The 24,702-nt window shown below is 38.8% G+C and overlaps 1 protein-coding gene across 2 annotated transcripts in view; it reads left to right on the top strand.

The window, feature by feature from the left end:
- The window catches only part of Map3k7 (mitogen-activated protein kinase kinase kinase 7), a 57,588-nt gene that overhangs the window by 16,621 nt on the left and 16,265 nt on the right, over positions 1 to 24,702 (top strand). The window contains exons 6-13 of one of the 2 annotated variants that reach the window (XM_040740574.1): positions 747 to 871; positions 3,583 to 3,711; positions 5,737 to 5,867; positions 7,086 to 7,167; positions 10,115 to 10,245; positions 10,793 to 10,922; positions 13,280 to 13,360; positions 24,178 to 24,242. In XM_040740574.1, the coding sequence (XP_040596508.1) occupies positions 747 to 871; positions 3,583 to 3,711; positions 5,737 to 5,867; positions 7,086 to 7,167; positions 10,115 to 10,245; positions 10,793 to 10,922; positions 13,280 to 13,360; positions 24,178 to 24,242 (874 nt within the window). The remainder of the gene's footprint in view (positions 1 to 746; positions 872 to 3,582; positions 3,712 to 5,736; positions 5,868 to 7,085; positions 7,168 to 10,114; positions 10,246 to 10,792; positions 10,923 to 13,279; positions 13,361 to 24,177; positions 24,243 to 24,702) is intronic. The other variant, XM_040740575.1, reaches the window with a different exon arrangement.

Below are 24,702 nucleotides of genomic sequence, written 5' to 3'. Positions count from 1 at the left end.
TACTGTTATCACTTCAAATTAAAAGAGACTTTCCTAAATCTCTAATTAGAGTTTAAGTGGGACGTTACGTACAAGAAGCTAATGAGTTGTATAATTGCAAGGAGTTTTCATTAACTTTCTATTGACTAGTTACTACAGTATGATTATGCACATTTTACGACCCATCTCTAGCTCTGTCTGTTGTCAAAAGTAAAGTTTGTAAGTAAACGGATAATGATTGGTAGTTGCATTTGACACCTAGACAGCTGAAGCTCTGAAACATTCCTAGCATTTATTAAGCTGTTGTAACTATACAAGATTCATATTCCTCTCCCCCCACATTCTAAATTCATAAATGGTATTGATATTAAACATTGAATAAATGTATATTTAACATTGAATAAACACATTGGTTATTAGATTATTTGCCTTATTGTATGTTGCAATTCTTTCAGAAATAAATGTTAGTGATTAGACTCCCACTTCAGGACATCATAGTGCTGCACTGTAGAAAGCTTTTAAACCTGTATCTAGCTCAGCCAAAGAACATTTGAATATGATGGTCTCCCTGAGTCCTCTAGGTTATGGTCATTTAATTTTTGTTGATATTCCTCCAAATTGTTGGGCCATTACAGTGACCAAGTAACATTTTAAAGAAGTGTAATGATAGCATTCGTTTATCTTAGCTTTCTCCAGTCCCACGATTATCTCTTCTTTTACTATAAAATCAGATGCTGACATTGTGACTTTTGAATTTTTTATAATAGCTTGCTGCTGGTTGCAGGAGGGACAGTTCTAAAAATCTGCGATTTTGGTACAGCTTGTGACATCCAGACACATATGACCAATAATAAAGGGAGTGCTGCTTGGATGGCACCTGAAGTTTTTGAAGGTACAATCACAAAAGCATGATACAATTGGTAATCTGCTTTAATTATGTAAATCCAGGATGCATTTATAACACTCTATAGAGTGTACTTCTTAATAGTACATAAAAGGTTATTAAGTGAATAGCCTAAGACCCCACATTTTATGGCAGAATTGAAATGAGTATTCTCTGTGGAGATTCACACATATACAGCCAATCCTCATTGTTCACAGGTTACATAATTGGGAAGCCATCTACATGCTAAACTTTAGTTGAGATGCTTCCACAACTGTTCCGGAAACAAGGTACTCATGTACAACAGTACACATTTTGAGCCATACCTCGCCCTCTCCAAGGTTATTTCCCTGATAAGGTAATAAGGGACCCTTTTGCAATTTATTCAGACCCATGCTTTTTATTTTTTGGTTGGTGGTCATGGTGATTTTACTGTTTACACTATCTCCAGTAGTGCTACCTAAGTACAAGAAGTCTTTGAATACGTGAGATACATGCAAATACATGTTAGAGGGTGTCCTCTCAGATGTGATCTAGAGTGCCATGAGTTTGACACTAATGAACTACTGAAGTGTTAAGTGTCTTGTAAGACAAGGTCATGTATTGATTAATTGACAAAACTGTCATGAACAAAGACACTTAAAACCTAGTCCTATATTTCCCCCCAAGAGCAGTGATTCAGTGATTATAGAAACTTGTTATTAGACTGTATATGCCCAAATTATGGAGAACCAACTGGTCCTTTGCACTGATTTTCTATTAGTTAAAAATTAAGAGCAATAAGGTTTAAATGGGCGTGCCTTAAAAAGACTGCAAGTCACTGGGTGCAGATACAGTAGTACTGAGATCTACTGGTAAAGGGTAAGCTAACATTTGCTCTTTCACATCCCCATAGCCCACTCAGAAGCCATAAGATTAGTCCATATTTTTATTTCTGTTTGAAAACATCCAGTTCTCTTTTAAATGAGAGACACTGAGCTAAATAAATGGGCTTTGTGAGCATCTATCTCCATTTGTATGAATGCCATAATATTCAAAGTTCATTTAAGAATCAGACTCTGCTTAGGGCCTTTGCTTTTGTTTTGTTTTTCAAGACAGAGTTTTTCTCTGTAGCCCTGGTTGTCTGGTTACTTGCTCTTGCTCTGTAGACCAGGCTGGCCTCGAACTCACCAAAATCTGCCTGCCTCTGCGTCCTGAGTGCTAGGCCAACACAACCAGGTGTGGGGCTTTGCTTTTTTCTTTTTTCTTTTTCTTTTTCATTTTCATTTTATTTTGATGGTGAATTTTAATTTGTTGTTGTTGTTGCTGTGTGTTTAACCACTCCCAAAGAAAAGGAAATGCTATGCAGCTTGTCACTTGACTAGCACTGTTGTTCTCTGAAGGCCAATTACAAACTGTTGGACTAGAGGCAAGCAGATCTCTTTGAGTTTGAGGCCATGAATTACAAGACAGGCAGGACTATGGAGAGATCCTGCCTCAAAAAAGAAAAAAAAAGTATTGAACTAAAGATGTTTAATTACATAAAATTAAATAATGCCTTTTCTTTCATCTGAATAATGTAAGTGTCCTTTCTAATAATTCAGTCACTTATTTAATGTCACTTTCTGTGCATGTAGTGGTATAATATTGTAGTAAATAAAGCAAGGGGGTTTATTATAAAGAGTAATCATCGTTTCCGTTGAGGGTGACAAAGTCCAGACTGTTAGGTTATGTAAATTTCCAACTTTCTGAAAAATGTCATCAGGCAGTGGCGGTAGCTTAAATTAGGTTGTTATATGGTGGCAGTTCTATATTACTGTGTGCTTCTTTGCATGCAGATCTGTCGTTACAGTAATTGTGGTGTGGATTTTTTGTTGATGGTAGTAGTTTGGGGTATATATATAATATGTTGGTGTATCCTCCATCATACAGTTTTGTTCATTATTTGCATTTGTCACTTATAATTTGAATCACTTAAATTTTCCTTGTGGTTTTTAAATTAAGAATTTTAACTGTATCAAGGAGGAAGCCACTAAGTTAGAGCAGTGCCTTGCTGTCCTAGCAAAGAATGGTGACTGTAACAGGGCAGGGAAAGGACTGAGGTTACAAGTTAGTTCAGCCACAGAACATATGCTTCCTATGAAAAAGGCCCTGCCTTGCATCTCCAAACAAGTACTCGGAAGAGAAGTTGAGGGACTGGAGCAGTCACTCAGAGGCAGAGAGCCCTTGTTGCTCTTGCAGAGGACCCAGGTTCAATCCCCAGCACCCACAGAAGGCTCACAAAGGTCTGTGACTTCAAATGCAGGGTGCCTGATGACTTCTTCTGACCTCCCTGGGCATTGCTTCACATGGTACACAGACATACATACAGGCAAAAGATCATTCGTGCACATAAAATAAAAACAAATAAGTCTTTTTCAAAAAGAAATTGAAAACTTACAGAAAGAAATATAAAAGTGTTTCAAACTATGCCTATAAAAGAGATTTGTCTGCACAAAAGAAAGGACAATGTATTTTATTGAAAAAGTAGAAAATAACTGGCTTTCTCATGTAGATTTTGAGTATATTGTTTATATTTAATTCATTAAACTGTATTTTGAAAATATTTAAGAAAGTAATTGCTTAACTCTGCCTGTGACAGTCTCTTATCCAAAATACCCATTCCTTTACAAATTCTGAAACGAGTTATTTCTATGATTCCTGTGGAACAGGTCTTAAAATGACATTGCCTTTTTTTATAGGTAGTAATTACAGTGAAAAGTGTGATGTCTTCAGTTGGGGTATTATCCTTTGGGAAGTGATAACACGCCGGAAACCCTTTGATGAGATCGGTGGCCCAGCTTTCCGAATCATGTGGGCTGTTCATAATGGTTTGTCAAAAGAAATTTTTCTTGAATATAATTTGTATATTTCATATTTGGGAAACTGTTCCCATCCTCTTCCCCAGAGACCATGTATATCTGACACTGAAATATAGACTTACTCCTTACCAGACCATCTTCCTTTAGCTCTCTGCATTCCTTTGTCTCTGGTTCTGGTGGGGAGAATTTAGACTCCTCCGCATAGGGCCGAGGCTGCCAACTGCACTGATTAGGGAAGGACCATCAGTACTTAGCCAGCACCTTTATCTCTCCCAGGGCTGGAGAAGCATTGCGGCAAAGTAGATAAATGAAATCTCTCATATCGTTGAGATAGCTGGGACACTAGGCCCCTGTCTCCTGGAAAGCAAGTCTCTCAAGCAAAACTGTTGGTAAGAGTTATTACTTAAGCTCCAAAGGGCACAGCATTCAGTGTTTCACACACGTTTTAGTTGTATATTCTCAACCATGCTTACAGTGCTAACATCACAAGTAGTAAGTGATGGAGTTGGGATCCACATGCAGGTCCTTCAGATGTAAGTGCTCCTACTTTTCATTAGGGTGACTTAATGGGCGCAGTGTTATGTTTCTCTGACCTCCATAAATGTGTTCAGATAACTTCCTCTCTAGTAGGTCCTTCACAGTTTCTTTGATAAAGAAACTCTTTATAAGGAACTACAGTTATCACCGTTACTTCATATGCCTCTAATCATTCCAGTGAGTACGTGTTTGTATACTAGTCTACAGGTGATCAAAGAACAAACACCTATCTAAGTCTTTAGAGCTTTTGTAGGCTGGCCAAACCAAACCATCAGAGTAATCTTGACTGTTTACCAATTTCCTCTGCCAACTTTGTTATATCCTGTAGTGTCGTAGAAAATACAGGAGCTTTGACCAAGATGGTGTGCTTCATCTGGCTATCAGTTCTCAGCAAATGCTTGTCAGTGAGGTAACAGAGTAAAAGAACTAACTTGTTGATAGGTTAACCTACAAAGATCGTATTGTATCTGAAGCAACTCTTGAGTGTGGGAAGCTTACCAATGCCACTGCAGGCTTAATAAATTATAAAAAGTTGGCACTTTCTGTGTTGTAAAATGGCTAACTGCAACAATACAGCAGAGGAAAGTTGGTAAGTATGACACTGTGGGTGAAGGAAGTCAGTGAGTGTGACACCATGAGGAAATTGAGTGAGTCTAATACTGGTTGATTGAAATAAGTTAAGTGTGACAGCAGAGGTGAGGAAAACAGTGAGTGTGAGACCACAACTCAGGGAAGTCAGTGAGTGTGACACCATAGTTAAGGGAAGTCAGTGTGACATTGTAGTTGATCACTTGTATAAATGGAAGATCTTTTTCAAACACATTTAAAATTTTGTAATCTGAAAATTCATCATTCCTCAGGGTCAGCTACTTATTTTTCCTAACGAATGCCTTTGACCTTTGTAGGAGTGAACCCCACAAAGCTATCCGCCCAACAGGGCGGGGTCAAGGTAGAGATAAAAGGAAGTGCATTTGTCAATAAAGCACTGTCTGGCCAATAGGGAATCTAGATAGGTGGGACTAGGAGTCCAGGAGAAAAAAGGGAAGCCCCTTTTCCTTTCACTTCCTTTTATCTCTACCTTGACCCCGCCCTGTTGGGCGGATAGCTTTGTGGGGTTCACTCCTACAGACCTTTGCTGTTTAAAAGAGTGCATATGACTGTTTGGCTGGGGTTTTGAGACAGAGTCTCTCTATGCAGCCCTGGCTGAACTAGAACCCATGTGTTCTGCTGCCCTCTGCCTCACAAGCACTAATTAAAGGCATACACGTAGCCCAAGCGAAGCAGTCTTAGTCTCTCTGTTCTTATCACCATGTGTTACAAATTCTAATGTAACTTTTGTTATAGTTTGCCCTTTGTGAAAATATATATAGATACAATACATGGTAAATTAAAAGAGAAAAAAATGCTAATTCAGATATTGTTGAAAATAAACTATAAAAGTCTTGCAATGCTCTTTGGATAGACAATTCTTATATTTCCTCTAATTTTCAATTATAGGTACTCGACCACCACTGATCAAAAACTTACCTAAGCCTATTGAGAGTCTGATGACCCGCTGTTGGTCTAAAGACCCTTCTCAGCGCCCTTCAATGGAAGAAATTGTGAAAATTATGACTCACTTGATGCGGGTATAACCCTTCTTTTGAGGGGCTTTGGGTTTGGGGGGACTTTACTATATACTGAGTTTTAATAGACTTTTAAAATGAAAGAATAGGAACTATTTCCTGCATTATACTTTCCTGTGTTTTTAAAGTTAGAATAGGCATTTATTTATTTACTCGTATTATCAGAAGAGAAAAACATTACTTTAGAAAATGCTTATCTCTGTAATAACAAGATCGTTAGACAGGTTTCTGGGATTCTGTCCTTACTAACATTTGTAGGTGAATATTTTGTTCCTGGGTACCAGAGTTTGTGAGAGGTGCTAGGTTGTCTGAGGCTCATCAGTGCCTACATGGATATGATTAATAACTTGCTTAACTTAAGTTCATCAGATTTTCATCAAGATACAATCATTTCTACAGTATGCTGGGGATGTATTTTAAGAGATATAATTGAGCAATTTTAATGCTTCCCATTTTGGATTTTGATTTAATGTTTTCAAATGGCAATAAAACCAAAATTGTTTTTCTAGGCCTGATGGAATCTTTTAAATTAGAAGAACCTTTTTTAACAAGATAATCAAATTCCCTACTCTACAAATCTTAACTGCAGGGTTCACATATTTTAGGATGTTTTTTCCTTTTATTGAAAACAGACTATTTTTTTAACAAGAGCCATAAGTGGTAGCTTTAACTTAGCTTTGTACACTTTAGGTTGTGTAAGTCAAATTAGTAACTATTTACCTGTTTTGTCTAATTTGGAAAAGAAATCTTGCCCTATATTTTACTTATTGTTCAGTAAATAATTTCAGTATTATATCCCCAGGTCATAAGGGGGCTTCAATAAGGTGTGTTCTTAATGTTTAAAATACTGGTTTAAAGGTGATTCAGAAGTGTTCACTGCCAGTTGTCAATGTATGTCGCTGTTCCAAGTCCAGTGTGCTTAGGAGCAGTGAGCCCTCTGTTCTGTGTGCTCCTCTAGAGAGCTTTGGCTTACTGTCATCGCAATGATTACGTAGGTACATGGCATTGTCGCAGCTAGCTTTCTGAAAGGAGCACTGTCACCATCTTTGTCTCATCAGAAACAGAAGTCGTACATTCACTTCACACCTGCAGGAAAGCAGGGCTGTGTCCATCCCTCTGCACCTTAAACTAAAGCAGTGATACAGATGTGCTCTTGCATCCATGTAACAGGGTTTACCATGTACTAACGGCAGTTTGAATTGTGACTTGCTTTTACTACAGTACTTTCCAGGAGCAGACGAGCCATTGCAGTATCCTTGTCAGTACTCTGATGAAGGGCAGAGCAACTCAGCCACCAGCACAGGTAAACAGATGACATCAGAGCAACATCAGGATTTCCCCTCTGTCTTAAGAAATTTGTCATAAAAAAAGGGATGTCCGTGTTTTCATTTTAATTCCTCATTTCCCTAGATTCACTGCAGTTTGAGTTGCCAGGTGCCTCCCTCTTCATGAAGTTTCTGCAGTCAAAGACCTGCTTCCATGTCTAGAGTTACTGCTTAGTTAGGGGTAAAGGACTGAATATGACGTTGCTGTGAATGCTAGTCTTAAATTGATTCTTAATTTCATCTTTTTGAGATAAAGTCTCACTTTGAATCCAGACCAGCCCAGAACTCACCGTATGGTTCAGGCTAACTTCAAATTCATGATCTTGTCTCAAAAACCTCCTTAGTTCTCAGACTAGATACATGCCTCCACACCAGCAGGTTCTGTATGAATGTGGGTCAGACAGGACTACAGGTTATTGTGAACATTGGGTTTCCTCACTAACTCTGTTCTGCTTTTTAATTTTTTTCTAAAGAGACTTATGTAAGAAACAGCTTTAATTAAAAGTTTGATTTTCTGAAATATAAAGTAAAAGTACTAAGTGGTAGTTTGAGGTTATCAAAAATAGAACTAGTACTCTAACTTAGAGAAATTGCTGTTTGCAAAATATATGGCATTTTGTTATCTATTTAGTTTCATCTAGAGAACCATGTACATGTCAATATGTGTGTACTCCTTTAAATTTTTGCTTTTTTGCCCACAAATATGTTCATTAATTTCTCCCCCATTTTGAGATGGTTTATTTATTTTGAGGTTTTGTTTGACTAGTGATGCTCAAATTCAGTTTTACTGAAAACATTTGCATTATCCTGAAATTCTGCCGTGATCTTTTCCAGAACTCCCTTTCTTTTTATTTATTTATTTTTTCTCTTCTGACTTTCATTCCTTTCACTGTCCACTTAATTCTGGTCAATGATGATCCCTCAGAAATCATACTCAGTGATGGAATTCATCTCTCCACTTGCTTAGCTAAATTACAGGTCTACCTGACTCTCAGCTTCCTCCTTCCTCAGATGAATGCTTAGTGCCACTATGCAGTTCTCGTCTCCTAGATAACTTGCTTTAGACATCAGCCTCTCCCCTAAAAGCTCAGCTATCTTGCTAGTCCATGCTGTAGAGTGACCTTGTTTTCTGTTTAAGAAAGTTTGCATCATCAGAAGGCAGCTCCTACACGGTCCCCATGTCTTCGTAGCTACTTGGAATGGTGCCCACCTTCTCTCTTTTCTGTTTTTTCTGACTGCCCATTCTTCTACTCAAAGGCAAGACTCTCTGCTAATACATTATACAATATCTATCCTTCCCAGCAGGTAGATAGATAACTTTCTCTCCTCTCATGACTTTCTGTCTTTCTACTGGGAACATTTCAAGAACAAATACAGTCTTATTTAGCTGCGCTGGCTGACTCCCTTCACCCCATTCTACTAGCATCTACTTCATTTAGACTTCTCTTACACTACTACTGCAGAATTATTCTTGTGGAGGTCACTAGTTATCTCTGTATGACTATGCAGATGAGTGGAATTTATATTCACGGTTGATGCTAATGAATGTTTCGCATATTCATCACCCTTCTTATACTCTCTTCATTTGCTGTGCTGGACCCAAGGCTAATCTGAATTTCATATTACATTTCTGGTCACCTAGGGGTTTTTGTTGTATTGTTTTGGTATTATTTTGCTTTGCAAAACAAGCAGAACCTAAGACTTTGTGAATGCTAAACAAACACCATGTCTCTGAGATTGTCCCCCCGCTTGTCCTTGGTTTTCTTTGCTGGTTGTTCCTCATTTCCTCAGCTGTAAGTGCTAGAGTGCCAAGGGCTCAGCCATTGACTTGTTCGCTTAGCCATTCTTCTCCATCTTCTTGGTTACCTCTTCCAGTATCAGGACTTTGTTTTCCTGTCGCTCACTCGCTCTTTCTCCCTCTCTCCTCTCCCTCTCTCCTAGCAGATCTTGTCTCAGGTTTATTTGTAAAAACATCATAGGCACTGACTATCTGTAAATAGTGTGTAGGTGTATCACTTCAGTCCATCTGTCTTCATATTGGCTGATAGAAGCCTTTTCTATGGGGTCTTCACAGGAGCCCCGCACCTTTGGAGCCTGAGCTGGTGCTGCAGCCTCAGCCTTGGTTTAAACCTGAGCTTTGGTTGGCAGAGCCTACAACCCTTAGCCATGTAGCTTCACATCTGCTCCCAGACTTGGGGTGAGTGATGAAAGAAAGAAGGGTGTGTTTGTGGTTGGACCCTTTGGCTCCTTAGCTTAACTGCCTTGGGCTTCACAAGGGCCTTAGGGGCCTCTACATGCTCCCACATCTTTGCATTGTTTTGTCTGCATCTTCTTCAGATCGTTCTTTTGCTTCTTGGCAAATCGCGTGTTCCTCGGGAACTTGGAGTCAACCCTTTAAGACACTACTATCTTTGTGACTGGGTTTCTTGATACTGTCCTGTGCCATTTCCAGGATTTCTTATTGTGGTGTAGTTCTTGGACTTGGCCATGTCTGCACAGTAACCTGTGACTCCTGAAGTGCCTGGGACCAGAAGAGAAAGAGTGTTTGTTCTCATCTTATGCCTGGATTCCACCCTCGTGTATCCAGAACAGGATTTCTAGTAGGGACTCAAACAGTGTTTTCCAAACTTAGTTCTGGGTATGTCCTCCAAACTCACTCATCTTCTGGTCTCCCCATCTCAGCTAATAAACTCCAGCTCTACTTCAGGGTTAAGTCCTTACACTAGTCTCATCTGTTTAGAAGACTGACTGATTCTTCCTTGTGTTGTCTGTGACCGTCATTTAAAATGGGCTTGGTTAGGGTGTCTTCATTGGTGTGGAAGTTTTGCCTTTTGCCTTTTTTTTTTTTTTTTTGTCTTGCCATTTATTGAATGAGGCATTCGTATCATTCTCAACCTGAAGCCATAAATGTTTCTGCTTTCCTAGGCTCATTCATGGACATCGCTTCTACAAATACCAGTAATAAAAGTGACACTAATATGGAACAAGTTCCTGCCACAAACGATACTATTAAACGCTTAGAGTCAAAACTGTTAAAAAATCAGGCAAAGCAACAGGTTTGTTCTTTTTAAGAGTAAAATTGCATGGTTTCCTTACTAGTAGTCACAACAACATATAAATGGGTCGATAATTTGTCATATTATGTAACAATCCTAAGTTTTCTCCCTGCACCAGCCTAATGAGCTTATGGTGATAGACATGAAATGTTGTTGCCAGTTGTTACCAAACAAGTTGTTTCCTTTCTGCTTGTTATTGATATTGTCAATAATACCTACCCCTTCCTCCATGTGGTCCATCCCTAGTTAAGGGGTCCTATACACAGTGTGAAATACATTTTGTTCTATGGGCCGGTTAAGGAGTTGTCTTTGGGCCCGTTAAGGAGTTCTCATTCAGCCTGTTGAGGTTGGTTGTATTGTTTGATTAGATGGCTGAGCAGTGTGTCTCTGTGCTTACTGTCCTTTGTTAGCTCCCTCCCAGTGTAAAATTCCCTCTCAAAACAGTACCATAGTCATAAAAATCCATTTGTCCTCTTCCTCTTTGGCTGCTGTGGATCTCTACATGTAAAGAACTTCAGTAATTTCGATTGACCTATAATTTTAACAGACTGAATCCGGGCGGCTGAGTTTGGGAGCCTCTCGTGGGAGCAGTGTGGAGAGCTTGCCCCCGACTTCTGAGGGCAAGAGGATGAGTGCTGACATGTCTGAGATAGAAGCTAGGATCATTGCAACCGCAGGTAAAAGGGTCTGCAGGCCAAAGAGAAAATGCCTGTGACTTCTCATGGTACTCGCAGTTGTTTTCAGTGGGGCTATCAGGGGGTTTGTGTCTTATATGTAATTTGTTAAACACATGGCCAGTTTAAGGAATGTTTTTAAACCTCTAGCAGTAAATTTGTATATTTGGCTCAAATTTTAAATTAGAGATATACAGTTTTAAATTGTTTGAATTATAAAATACATCTTCCTAGTTATAGATTTTATCAAATATATTTCTCCTCAAACATAAACTAGCTCTAAGAAATTGAAATTCTGCTAATACCTGAATATTTGCAGTGACTGAGTAATTTGCCATTGCTTTGATGATGAGCCCAGAAACAAACAAAAAAATCATTGCAGAAATTGTGCTCCAGGGCTGTGTTGTCATCCCTCTCTCCTGCCAGTGTCAAGAATAGCCGAGCTAGGTGTAGTGTGCTTATTTGATGGCAAAGTGAGATTGTAGTAGTCTCATTAGACATTGGTTTTGCTAGTGTTTAAATTTCATTTTATCAGCTTTTAAAATGCTACAATAGACAAAGTGGCTAGACTGAAGAAGAATGGTGTTTTGTCACCTGATCCACCCGGCACCTTTTCTAATCAGGGTTCATTTTAGTGGTGCCAATTTAGTTGGGTCTTGTTTTGTTATTTTTGATTCTTCCAGGGTTAGAGAAGAATGAACTATAAAAATGAACATTGTACTAGAGAATGTGGAAGTATAAACAAACAATAACAGCAAAACCTTACAAATTCTCCTCAGGATATTTTGGTCTACCTGCATTTAATTATAGACTTTTTTTTAATTTAGTTGTTTTCTAAGTAAAAAATTCTGATTGTGTGTGTTCTCTTTGTAGAAAGTGGTATCCAAATGAACTGTACTGTATTTGTGTAAACTAATCACAATCACTGAGTTTACCGACCTTCACTAAAAGCCTTTAGATGGGAAAGAATATCTCACAGTAACAGTGTCTAAACACATAAGTTATGATCACACATAGACAAGTCTAGATATGCCCCCATGGTCATTAGACAGCCTGTTTTCTGTATTTCTATGTCACAGTCTATGTTTAACCTCTGTCCTCAAGGTTAACTTGTGGTTCAAAATGGCTGTCACAGCTCATACCATCACTTCCACAGTTCAGGAGGCAGGAAGAAGAGGTAACAGAAGAATGCAAGCTTTTGAAGACCTACATGCCATTAGCCAGAGTAATGTGCTCAGGTGACCTAGACTTACCTCTAGTAGAAGGGACCTACAGTAGTAAAGTTAGACTCCACTGATTAGGAAAAGGAAAGACTAGAGATTAGCTGTCTCTGCCCCGGGGAAATGGTCAGAAAGTGTCAAGGTGAGTAGAGGTTGGTGGCCATCTACTGGCCTCCACGAAGCACGTTGTCTCTGTGGACAGACACATACCCCAACACTTCTGGAGAACCATTTACCTCACAGGTGTCATTTCAAATAGACACATAGTATTGATTCTGCCCTAAAAGGGAAAGTAATGTTGTAGTCGTTTATGCTTTTGCTAAGTTTATTTTTCTAATCAGTTACAGGTGTGTAATTACGTATGAAAGAAATGACATTTTTTTCCAGTTCAAGGATAATCATATACAAATAAATTACTTTGTCCTCTCTACATAGATGTAGGACAATACATCCTCTGAATTTTAAATAATTTGAATATTTTTAATGAGTTGACTTACTGAGAAAGATTCTATTCCTGCTTTTGACAACCTCCATATTTAACCTAAACTTCGAAAGCTATAGCAAATGTTCAGTTAACTAGAAATAACGTAGACATTCTTAGGGAGATACACATTTTATGCTTTGATTTGACAGCTATTGTTTAATCATGGAATTTTAAGTTATAGCACATTCCAAGAAGCACCTAACATCAAGGGCTATCTGCTCCTGTCTGTGTCATTAGCACAAATCTGGCAGCTTTTCTTACTGACTCCACTCTTCTTCCCCCGTCCAGCCGTTCCCTACTTTCAGCTCGTGCCACTGATTTTACTTAAGTAGAATATTGCTAAGAACACATTGAAAATGTAGCTTCTCCATTGTCCTGCAACTTTGTCTGACTTTATTTGTTGTCGGGTTTTTGTTTGTTTGTTTGTTTGTTTGTTTGCCTTGCTAATTAAAACCAGTGTGTAAAACCTCTTAGACTGTTTTTTGCTCTTTCACAGCGCCTTCCTAAGCATGGATGAAAAGTTAGATAGTTCTGCATGCCATTCTGCATGAGATATAATTAACATGACTATTTCAGAACTGTTCTGTTTTGCAGTCATTTCCTGTGTTACTGTTTGTGGTTGTTTGCATGTATACTGTACATGTGTGTTTTTTCAGCCTATTCCAAGCCTAAACGGGGCCACCGTAAAACCGCTTCATATGGCAACATTCTGGATGTCCCTGAGATCGTCATATCAGGTATCATAGACCACCTGTGTTGGTATAACAGCTGTGGAACTGGATTAATGATCCTGGTACTTTTAAATGCTTCTTGCTCCAGTTTTCATATGATCTGAAAATAGATATCTCACATACAGTACCCAGAGAGACAGGTAGAAGACTGTACACAGCCACACTGAAACCAGCTGTAACTTACATCTCCAGTAACAAGAGGCAAATGAAAGGAAATAACACTCTTCACTCACCCATATTTACCTTGTTTCTGTAGGAAGTGAGAGCATAAGCTTTGCCTACATCTATTCTGCACCCAGCGGAAAGAGGATACAACTGCTTGAAACCTTTGCTGTCCTTGGCTCCTTCCCTCCCTGTCCAGCCTCTGTCTCTGGGGAGCCAGTGAGCATGTAGCTGGAAGAAGAGAGCTGCTGCACAACTCTATGATAACCTGGAGAGCAGAGGGTTGAAACCAGGCGAGGCTTGCCATTTATAGGATACCTTGCCAGAAACAAACTACTAGGACAACTGGTTAGTTCTGCTAGAGTGTTAAGAGGAAGGCCTATAGACTGTTTTATACCTGATTCACACATGATGCTTCAGGGCATCAATTGGTAAATTCTTTTAAATCTTATAGTGGTCCTTTCATGGATAAATAAAAGCCACCATTGTTAATAAAAACTTAAATGGCGTAATAACCTTCAGTCTGTTTCTTAAAATGATCATTAAGGCCAGTGAGGTGACTTAGTGAGTAAAGGTGTTTCCCATTCAGCCTCCTGACCTGAGATCAATTGCTAGGACCCATGTAGTGGGAAAAGAGAACAGAGTCCAAAGTTGTTCTCCACATGCACCACACACGAACATGTATACACACAGGGGGACAAGATAAATAGAGGTGATTTTTTAAAAATGATCATTTATCCCTGTGTTAAGAAAAGAAAAAACTAAAGGCTTTCCTTCATCGCTTGACCTTTATAGAGATATTTTTCACATGTGTGATTTAGATGGATTCTTTAGCATTCTGTACTTTTGCCCATGATAGTACTTAGTTAGTATTGTGTTTAAACTGTAGTTGAATACCTAATTTTTTTTCTCTTTAAACTCAAAACTAAAGGATAAGGACTATGAATTTGTTAATTATTATTGATTCTACCAGTAGCAACTGTCTCTATAGTATTTTACACACTGAACATATTATTTAGTAAGTAGGTTTATTAAATGAGTAAGTCATTAACTATTTCTAACTACTGGAAACTAGGGCACAAAATACATAAATTACAGTTTTATGGGCCTTTTGTCTCTATAAAACTAATTTGTATTACTTTTCTTTAATATTTAAAGTGATATCCTATTTTTTATCATTGTCACCACTGTTGAAATATTGTTACTCATTTCTCATGTAGTATTTTTTGTTCATTGATGGTTTCTTTAGAAATCAACAAAGTACTTTTGATTATTTTATTTCTATACTGATAGATACAATACACTGCCTCCAAAATGGCAACATTCAAATTTACATAGAACTGTATTAACCTTGAATACATTACAGAAACAGAAATTTTAAAAGTATCAATTCAATTTTAAGTTAGGCCCATCAGTGTAAAGGGCAGACACAATAACGGGAAGAAAGAAGCAGCATAGTAATAGCCTAGAGGGGCAAGAGCCAGTGTTGTGCAGTGACCGGATGTCAGATGCACTTAGCCTGTAATAGCCCTAGACGGCCTGCCGGAGAGAGTCAGTCTGAAAAGTTAGCAGTGCTGAAGCCAGGAAGTCCTAGAAGATGCTTTTTTGTTTTTAGATTTATGTATATGAGTGCTCTGTTTGAATGTGTGAATACATGACAGAAGAAGGCATCAGATCCCATTTCAGATGGTTGTGAGCCATTTGTAGTAGCTGAGAATTGAACTCAGGACCTCTGGAAGAGCAGCCAGTGCTCTTAACCAAAGCCATCTCTCCAGCCCTGGTAAGATGCTTTTTTTAAAGCTAGAGAGTAGTCATCTTAATGGACTTTCATTACACCCTTGTACCTAAATTAAAAGTGTGGCCATTCCTTAGATGAACGGTTAGAATGTGATTCTTCCCAGAGCCACATAGGATTGGCTCCACCCAGATCATTGAGTTCACATTGTTTGTGTTTTTCTCTTGAAGTCACGGAAGGTAGAACATTCCACACTTCCTTGGTGCTTTCATAGCAGGGAGCACTTCACTTAGGGAAGACTAGGACACTGGGTCTTTTTGAAATAAGCATACCTTAATTCTGCTGTTACTTTCTAGGGCAGGAGAGAAAGTATTAGTTAGCAATCAGTTGTTTTAAATATTCGTGCTAGGTCTTCCTTTCCAGATATCCAAACATTAGTCAATTTTGCCTTCTTTAATAAGAAGATGTAGAACTGAAACTGATAGACATAAAAGTCAAACCTAATGTATCTCCAAGTTATATTTTTAAATTAAACTTGCTAATATAGCCCACCCTTTGTGAATATCTCATTTTCTGTTAGGATTTTAATTAGAAGATGGCATTTATTTTCCCAAATTTCCTAACACTAACAGAATTTCTTTTCCACCAAGTAGATTTTTGACAAATGCTTTGGTCTAGGTGCTGCTTTTTTATGTCTAAATTCCCATTTACCAGCACTGGAACTCACTTCAAAATACTTTTGCATAATTGTGTCATCTATTACAAATAAATAGTCCCAGTAATCCTTCGCTTTGGTTGAGTACAGTGTACTGGTTGACATGAACTTCCTCTCTCAGTAACAGCTCTCCTTCCAGCTCACAGGCAAACTTGACATGAACATATTTTTCTTTTCATTCTTTGGCATTTCCATACATGTATATGGTGATTTTTTTTTTTCCATTTTCACCCCTATCCCCTGTCATCTTCCTCCTGCTCAGTCTTCTTCCAATGAATCCCCTTCCTACTTGGATTTTATACGCATGCCTTTATCATGGGAGAAGTAGTAAAGTGTCTGACACAGGTCCAGGCAGAGAGAAAAATCTTAATCTCCCTCACTTAATCTTTGCTTTTCAAAACCATGTATTATTTGCATCATTCATGTAAGAAAGAAAGCTACCTGGGCTACCATCAGTTTCCAGCCCTTACGTCATATGGGAAATGACCTTTAATATACTAAGGGACTCAATTGTGTATGAGAGTGTACAAGTTTCATACCTCTTCTCATTCCTGGGGCTGATACGCTGGCAAACTTTGGCATAGTGACCTGCCTTCTATTTTCCACTGTCCCCTGCCTGCAAAGGGAGCTGTAGCTGAGGCTTGTCCTTATACCAAGCAGGACACTTTTAAGAGCTGCTCATCAATGGAGTGCAGGTATCATTTTACTGCACACATTTGTTGCCAGGTGTTGGCAGAGTCAGTACAGATGAAAGGTTCTCACCATGCTTAGGACATTCATACTATAACTGCTTAGTACATTTGCTTGTTAAATTATGCACTGATAAATTGAAATGGGCAATTAAAAGAAGCAATGGCTTTTCTTAAGGGCCTTCCTTTGACACTTGAGTTTTGAAAGCATGATCCTTTCTCCTTTTCAGCCAGTGACATGTTTTTTTTTGGGGGGAAAGGGGGCAATAATTTGTTGTTTGGTGGTTTGGCTTGATTTTTCAAAACAGAGTTTCTCTGGCTCTGGCTGTCTTGGAACTTGCTCCATGGTCTGGGCTGTCCTCTAACTCAGAGATTTATCCAGCTGTCTTTGGAGTGTTGAGAAAAGTGTCTGTAACCACTGTCCAGCTCCCAGTGACTTGTAGTAGATTCTTTTGTTTGAAGAAACAGAGATGGATGAGGTATTATTGGATTACTTTAAGTTTTCTGATTGTTTTTTCTCCTACTACTTTAATAAAGAGGTTAAGATAGATCTTGAGGTTTGCTTTGCCTCCAAGTTTTTAACTTTTTTCTTCAAAGTCTGGTAATTTATTTGTTACTCTTAAAGACTTACTTTTGGCTGGATCAGACTTAGAAACTCTCTGCAAGGACAGCCTATGTCTCTTGGCAATCTGTTCCTGGTGTTTTCTTTAGCTTCAACCATTCTCTGGGCCAGAAGTTTAGCATATTCTGTAGTCTCCTCCTCGTTTTTTTCTTAGTGCACTGTTTCTTTAGAGCAATACAACAGTATTTGTCTTACAGGACAACTAGAATACCAAGATGTTGAATCCAGGGTGCTTTGGCTCTAGGTTTCTGGCCTTCTTTGTTTAAAGCTGTATGCCACCATTTTGACAGGCAGCATCTTGTTTAGAGAGCTTGAAAAGCTTTCAAATTCTGCTAGTTCTTTTGGTCCCCATGCACCCAGGCACATTGGTTCTACAGACCAGGAATGTCCTTCTATCATTTTTTACAGTAACCAAGTTGACAACACCAAGATTGGCATCCACAAAACATACATGAACAGACTTGACAAGAATGCCCTTACTCTACAGCAGGCATGCTCTGACATGGGCCAAGTCACTTTGCTTCATCAGAGGAGAACTTTGCCATTCCCACCACTGATTCAGAGCACATAACCCTTCCACTCTTCACCAGAGCATCAGCAGCTACTTCTGTGACCATGTGCTTCTAGAAAGTACAAAGCTTGCACTCATCGTCTACTTGAATGAATTTCTGACGGCCAGTGCCTAGGAAGGAGATCTCTGCTTCATCTTGACAATGGCTGCGCCCAAGTTTTGATCTGGTTCTTTCCTCATCTCAGATGCCCAGATGAGATTGTTTGCAAAACTCTCCTGGCAGCAAGGGAAGGGGAGGGTCATCTATTTCAGCTGGTGTTAGAATATCTAACTTTCACATTTCTTTAAAAATGTCATTTGTCAAAGATGAATAGGTAAAATGCCTAAAAGTTACATGAAAGGAGCAACAGCCATCCCTGGTTTAAAATAGAGAGCAAGTTTAAACAGCAAATTTTGTTCAGAACTTTTTAAATAAGTTTTTTATTTCTTGATATCATAATACAACCACATCATTTCTCTCCCTTTCGTTTCCTCCCTTGAAACCCTCCCATGTATCCCCTCCTTACCATTTCAAATTCACAGCCTCTTTTCAAATATTGGTGTCAGTGGTGGTGGTAGTGATGTGTTAGGTATTTGTTCCTGAATCTATAAATACAGCTTGCATAGTCTGTAGAATGATACTTGTGGTATTAGGTAGTCAGTTGGTCTTCCCAGCCTCAGCATTCCTTAGTTGCTTATAGTCTTTGGCTAGGCCATATGAGCTTTCCCTTTGTGCTGTTAATAACATTTGTTGTTGTCTTAGGTCATGTTTAGGCTGCTGTGCATGTAGCTTTTGCCTTTCCAGGAGACGGCTCACAACAGAGTCCCTGTTCTTCTGGTTCTTACAGTCTTTCCTATATTCTGAATGTTCCCTGAGCCTTAGGTGTAGAAGTTGTGTCGTATCATTTGGGACTCGGCTCTACAATGCTGCAATTTGATCAATTGTGGTTTTCTGTAATGATCTATCTCTATCTATTGCATAGAGATATTTCTTTGATAAGAGGTAAGAACTACATTTATCTGTGGGGATTAAGGACAAATACTTAAAATGCAGCTAGAAATACAGTGGTTTAGCAAAGTGATGATTGTAGGATTGTCTCCAAGATCCATGACTTCACTAGCTGTGGGTAGTGGACAAGGTTTCCGGGACCAAGCATGGTGTTCCTCTTGTTGAGTAGGTCTTACATCCAAGTAGAGAGCTGTTTGGGGCATGTTTGTCAAATGTGACATGGCCAGAGTTATATGTCCTTATGTTTGGGTCGTCTGTTTTGTTCCATCAGTCTGTCTGCTTTTGCGCCAGTACTGTACTGTTTTCATGACAATGACTCACTGATGTATCTCGAGGTCTGGAATGGTAATCTTTCCAGCACCACTCTTTTTGCTCAGGATTATTTGTGCTGTCTTTAGTCTTTTCTGGTTCTTTGTTATAATTCTAAAATCAATAGTCAGGAAAAAGCTCATGTGCCCTAAAGTCATTTTGTGAGTGACCAGAGCACTCAGGGACACCAGGCATGATTTATAATACATTTCAAAGTCCCCTGGGGAAAAAAATCACAGACACACACACCTATGAAGAAACGGTATAATTGAAACAAATTTCTGCATCTGTGTCACACTAGCATAAAATGGTTATTTATACTTTATACCAGCCTGATTGCTACTATAAAACAGATCAAATGTGGCATACAAAGTTGCCTTATACTGATATTGCAGTCATAATATATACGTATCTCGAGAAAACAAGCTAAACTAGAAAATCTTACAGAAATTTGTCTCAGTTGTAACGCTTGATTGCATTTTAAGGCACTTGAATAACCCCTGTTCCACTCTAGATATGCATTACCAACCATTTGAGGGCGTGAACAGTGCAGCTCTACTGTACCTTTGGGGTTTCTAAGTCTGTGATAATATGGCCTGCTATGGAGAGGGACAGAATGCCTTCATCAAAGTGGTGTCCCATCTTAGGTATTTTCTTTACATAATAATATTTTGTACAATTCCCTGAAGAACCTGAGTTATCGGATATTATTGTTTATAGTATTGTTCTTGAAGCTGGAAACAACCTTTGAGTCTGTTGGGTTTTGATCTATTAGCCACATTTAGGTCTAAAAGAATAAATACTCATTTTCACCTTTTTTCTAAATTTTTTAATTTAAATTAGAAACATGAATGCTTCACATGTCAATCCCAGCTCCCTCTCCCACCCCTCCTCCCTAACCCCTCCACCAGCCCTGCCAGCACCCCACCCAATCCCCCACATCATTCCCCAGGGAGGGTGAGGCCCTCCTTGGGGGATCTCCAAAGTCTGTCATTTCATCCAGGGCAGGACCTAGGCCCTTCCCCATGTGTCCAGGCTGAGAGAGCATCCCTCTATTTGGAATGGACTCCCAAAGATCATTCATAAACCAGGATAAATACTGATCTACTACTCACTGAGACTACATTCATGGAGTCTGGATCAGTCCCCTGTTGACCTCTCAGGCATCAGTCTGGGATTCAAGAGCTTCCCCTTGTCTGGTCAGCTGTCTTTGTGGGTTTCACCATCATGGTCTTGACCCCTTTGCTCATCACTCCTCCATCTCTGTCACTAGGTTCCAGGAGTTCAGTTCAGTGATTAGCTGTTGGCATCTGTCTCTGTTTCCATCAGTCACTGGATGAAGGTTCTAGGATGGCATATAAGGTAGTCATCAACTTTATCATTAAGGAGGGGCAATTAATGTAGTCTCTCCACTATTGATTAGTTTGCCAGTTGGTGTCATCCTTGTAGATCTATGGAGATCTCACTAGTGTCAGCTCTCTCCTCAAGCCTATAACGACTCAGTTTCTCATCCTGCTCTCTCATTTTCACTTTTATGACATTGGCTATGCTGTATATTTACTATTATAGCAATAGTGTGATGAAGAGAAAGGTGGACTAGGCATACACTTAACTGGGTTTCTTGACTCCTCCAGCTTGGGTATCGACTTTGTAGAGCATCACACTCTGGAGGCAGAAGCATCCTTGAGAGACTTCCAGACATTGTTTTGTTTTCTTCACTAGCATGAGAATAAAGCTTTTCTCATGTTGTGTTTCCTTCAAGAACTAGTAGATACTAATGTTTGTAAGTATTCAACTAGAATTAAATTATTGCACAGTTCCCATGTGAAAAGGCAATGTAATAGGAAGATTTGAGCTTTCTGCAGTGCAGTCCCTACCTGTCACAGGTAATCTCATTAGCAGTTGCAAGCCTTTCATTAGGGACGTGTTAAGGTCCTCCTGTTCACTTCCTATGGAATTTGGTATTTTTGACTAGTTAAATAGGGAAGTTAATCTAGCATTACAGTAAATATTCAGGGACTCTCTCAACCAAATTTTAGATTACCAAGGTCACATTTTATAACCTAAAAACTAAGCTAACATTTAGCTATATTAGCATGTGTCTTTAGTCCTGCACTCAGGATACAGAGGCCTGTGGATCAAAGCCAGCCAGGCTGCTATTAAAGAAATAGAATTTAATTTAAAGAAATAATATTTAATTATGAAAGACAAAAGGGTGAGCCTCAAATTCTAGTTTAATAAAGGTAATTCCAAAGTAAACCTCATTAGTCATTAATAATTGCTTTAAAAAACGTATCTGGTGTTCTTCTAAGGAAAGAGGCATAACTTGTTGAATTTAGTAAGAGTTGTAGCAACCTAACAGGCACACAATTTTAAACTATGTTCTCAGTTTAGCACTAAGCAGTAATTGAATTCTTACATATGCATCATTGTACATTATTTTCAGTCCTGTTCTATGCATGAGAACACTTTTTATTTAGAACTTACAAATCTCAGATTTTCCAACAATTTGGGCAAGAGAAGGTTCCAGGATAGTAATTTGCTTTAAAAGTATAAGGCATCGGTAGTGAACGCTGTGGCCTGATTTAGACCCTATGAAAAAGCAAAGGGAGGACTGTGTGACACCTCAGGAAGTAATCTCTGGACTTGTTCTGAGATGACTGAAACACTTGCTTAGGAACTCCACTGTAGTTGAGAGCAGCCTCTTGGAGGAGTTAGATTGTGCCTGTGACGAGCTTGAAGAGCAGTGGCAGCAGCTTACTGATCTTCTATCTTCCATTTGTGCCGTGGGCCCTGGAGGAGGCTGTGCAGCATCAGCTGGCAGTGAGATCTTAGACAAAGCATTCTTAAAACTCTCATATTTCTCTTACAGATCATCTGTTCAGGGTTTGTTTTTGTTTTTTTGTGCACATATCAAATAACTTTAAATGTGAAAAAGTGAGGGCCTGTAAGATAGCTCACCAGGTAAGGAAACTTGCTGCCAACCCACACAGACAGGCAGGAGAGAACTGCCTCTCACAAGTTATCTTCAAAACCATCCTGTAGTAAGAATACACACACACACACACACACACACACACACACACACACAAACACATACATACACACACACAAAGTAAAACGTATTTTAAGTGTAAAACGTCTGCATTCTAGATGAGTATTCAGTGCAAAAAATTGAGAATTCAGATTTTCTAAGAACACACCCAATGATTTTCATTTGCAATACTAGGAACTTGAGTTATTTCACACTCATATTTCTAAATTATGGCTTTTAAACTTAATATTGGAGCAACAAGTGTTTGTTGATTGCAATCCTCTTTCGCTTTGTCTGAGCTGTTTGCCAGGTGGTTTCTGACATGGTGTGCTCATTAAAATGAATTGCCTAATACTGCTTGTTTCCACTCATGCTGTTGCATGGAAAGTTTCATTTTATGGCATTTGCTAACTGTCAACTCTTCTTTGCCCTATTTTCTTAACATTTGTCTTCCCCTTTTTGTCCCTCAGCTAGACTTGAACTCATATTTGGTGAAACTATGATAGTGATGTCATGGTTTATAGACACATACACTGGGTGGTTTCTCAGGTTAATAAATGTTGCTGGTCTCAAAAGAGAGTTCCAGGCACTTTTATAGTCTGTCTCATCTGTGCTAATTTTAGAATGAGGGTGTTGAATGAAACGTGCCTAAAATTGCTCATTAGTCATACTACTATCCTTTTTGTTTTGGGGACACAAATAGTTAAAAGAATTCATGAAAGTGTCTGATTCAGTAAATGCAGTTTATTGTTTTACTTTGTAATACGAAGTTGGGACATTTCAAACTAAATTGAAATTTGATGTGAATTCAGAGTATGCAAAGAATTTTTAAAAAGTGTAAAATGGGAAAGTTATGAGCTATACTTTTAAGAGTAACTATACATTTGAGTTTTATATTCACTACTTATATTATTTCACTAATCACTCTTAATTCTATTCAAAGTCCATTTGGTTTAAATGTGAAACAATAATGAGATCACATGGATTAAGATGCTAAATGATACTGATTGGTTTAGGTACAACTTTTTTTTATCCAAGATGGTGAAGTGTGAAAATATAGATGATTTCTCTGCTCCTCAGAACAAAACCGTTCAAGTGTGTGTCCTGAGTGCTGCCTGCTAGTTGCAGAATTATATGCTACAGCTTCAGGGTCAAAGGAGTTGTGAATATTGTACCAGCTGTTTCTTGTAGTATTTTGGTGTTTCCTTTTTAACAGCTGACCTCTCGTGTTAAAAGATACTGTATAAACAACCATACTCCCAAGTAAAGGTGCTGAGTGAAGCTGTTGTTTAAGTCAAGCTGTTTACTGAAGACTTGTTTATGGAATTCTTTTTTTATTGAGTTAAAACGTGTTGCTATGTAGATGTTTCTAAAGCAGGGTGTTCATAATAGCCCATCTCAACAAGCTGTATATATTTATTTATTTGAGCATAGAATGAACGTTGTTCATCTCCGAAAGGAAACTGAGCTCTTACCCACTAGTGATGAATTACTGCATTCTGACAAAGACTAATGGGAGTAAATGTGACTGGGGCAATAATTTAAGCCTAAGCATCCTCTTAGGCACTGCTGCCAGCTAAAGCCAGACGTGTCTTACAACCTGCTAGCTGTCTTGCTGTGAAAACTGTAACGTAAGGTCCTTGAAATAGATGCCGTCATCAGCCCCAGCCCCCAAGCATTCATCTATTTAAACACATGACAGAAGATGGTGGAAGACAGTTCAGCTGCTGTTTGTGTGGTAGGAGTATCATTGTATTAGGACATACTGCTTTGTGGGCCAGCAGTCTTTGAGTTAATGTACTACAGTTCTCTCTCTGTCTCTTTCTTTATCAATTTTGGGATTGGTTTGTTTGTACAATAAATTTACTCATTCTTTTTCCTGCAAACGTGTTACATAGATCCCAGGAGCAGGAAAGTTCACTTCCTTTGCAGCAGTCACACCCTTCTCACTTGTGTGAATGGATGGCAGTTTTACTTTTTTTGTTGTTTTGTTTTAAGGCAACGGGCAACCAAGGCGTAGATCCATCCAAGACTTGACTGTTACTGGGACAGAACCTGGTCAGGTAAGATTTAACATTCAAGTTATCTGTCTGTGGAGAACTATGATAGGCAGAGATCAAGAATGAACCATGATATCCTTTGCAAAAGTAGCAGACCTGAAATTGTGATTGAGATGTTTATTGTTACTGAGCATCAGTCCATAAGGAAGATGGGAAAGCACTAAGTTCCTAGTTCACTCTGAACTGTATGAGAAAGCGCCTTGTCTAGCATGCACCGTGTATTCTTATGTTTGAAGAAAATACTTTGTTCTGGAACTTAATAATGCGCCTTTATCATTGGCCTCTAAAGTGACTAATTAGTATTAATACTTCTTACAAATGAGAGAAATAAATCCTCCCTAATATGCTACTCCTGGGGACACCTGGAAAGTGTGTTAATATCTTTTAATTTGGTATATCCATTGCCTTCCTATTCTTCATAAATACGCTTTGAAAATACATACTAAGCAGATGGCTAAACTAA

This window comes from Mesocricetus auratus, unplaced genomic scaffold (genome assembly GCF_017639785.1).
Source record: "Mesocricetus auratus isolate SY011 unplaced genomic scaffold, BCM_Maur_2.0 Super-Scaffold_6730, whole genome shotgun sequence".
In the NCBI taxonomy this organism is placed as follows: domain Eukaryota; kingdom Metazoa; phylum Chordata; class Mammalia; order Rodentia; family Cricetidae; genus Mesocricetus; species Mesocricetus auratus.
Note: the sequence above shows the minus strand (reverse complement) of the source record. Positions and strands in the feature narration are given on the sequence as shown.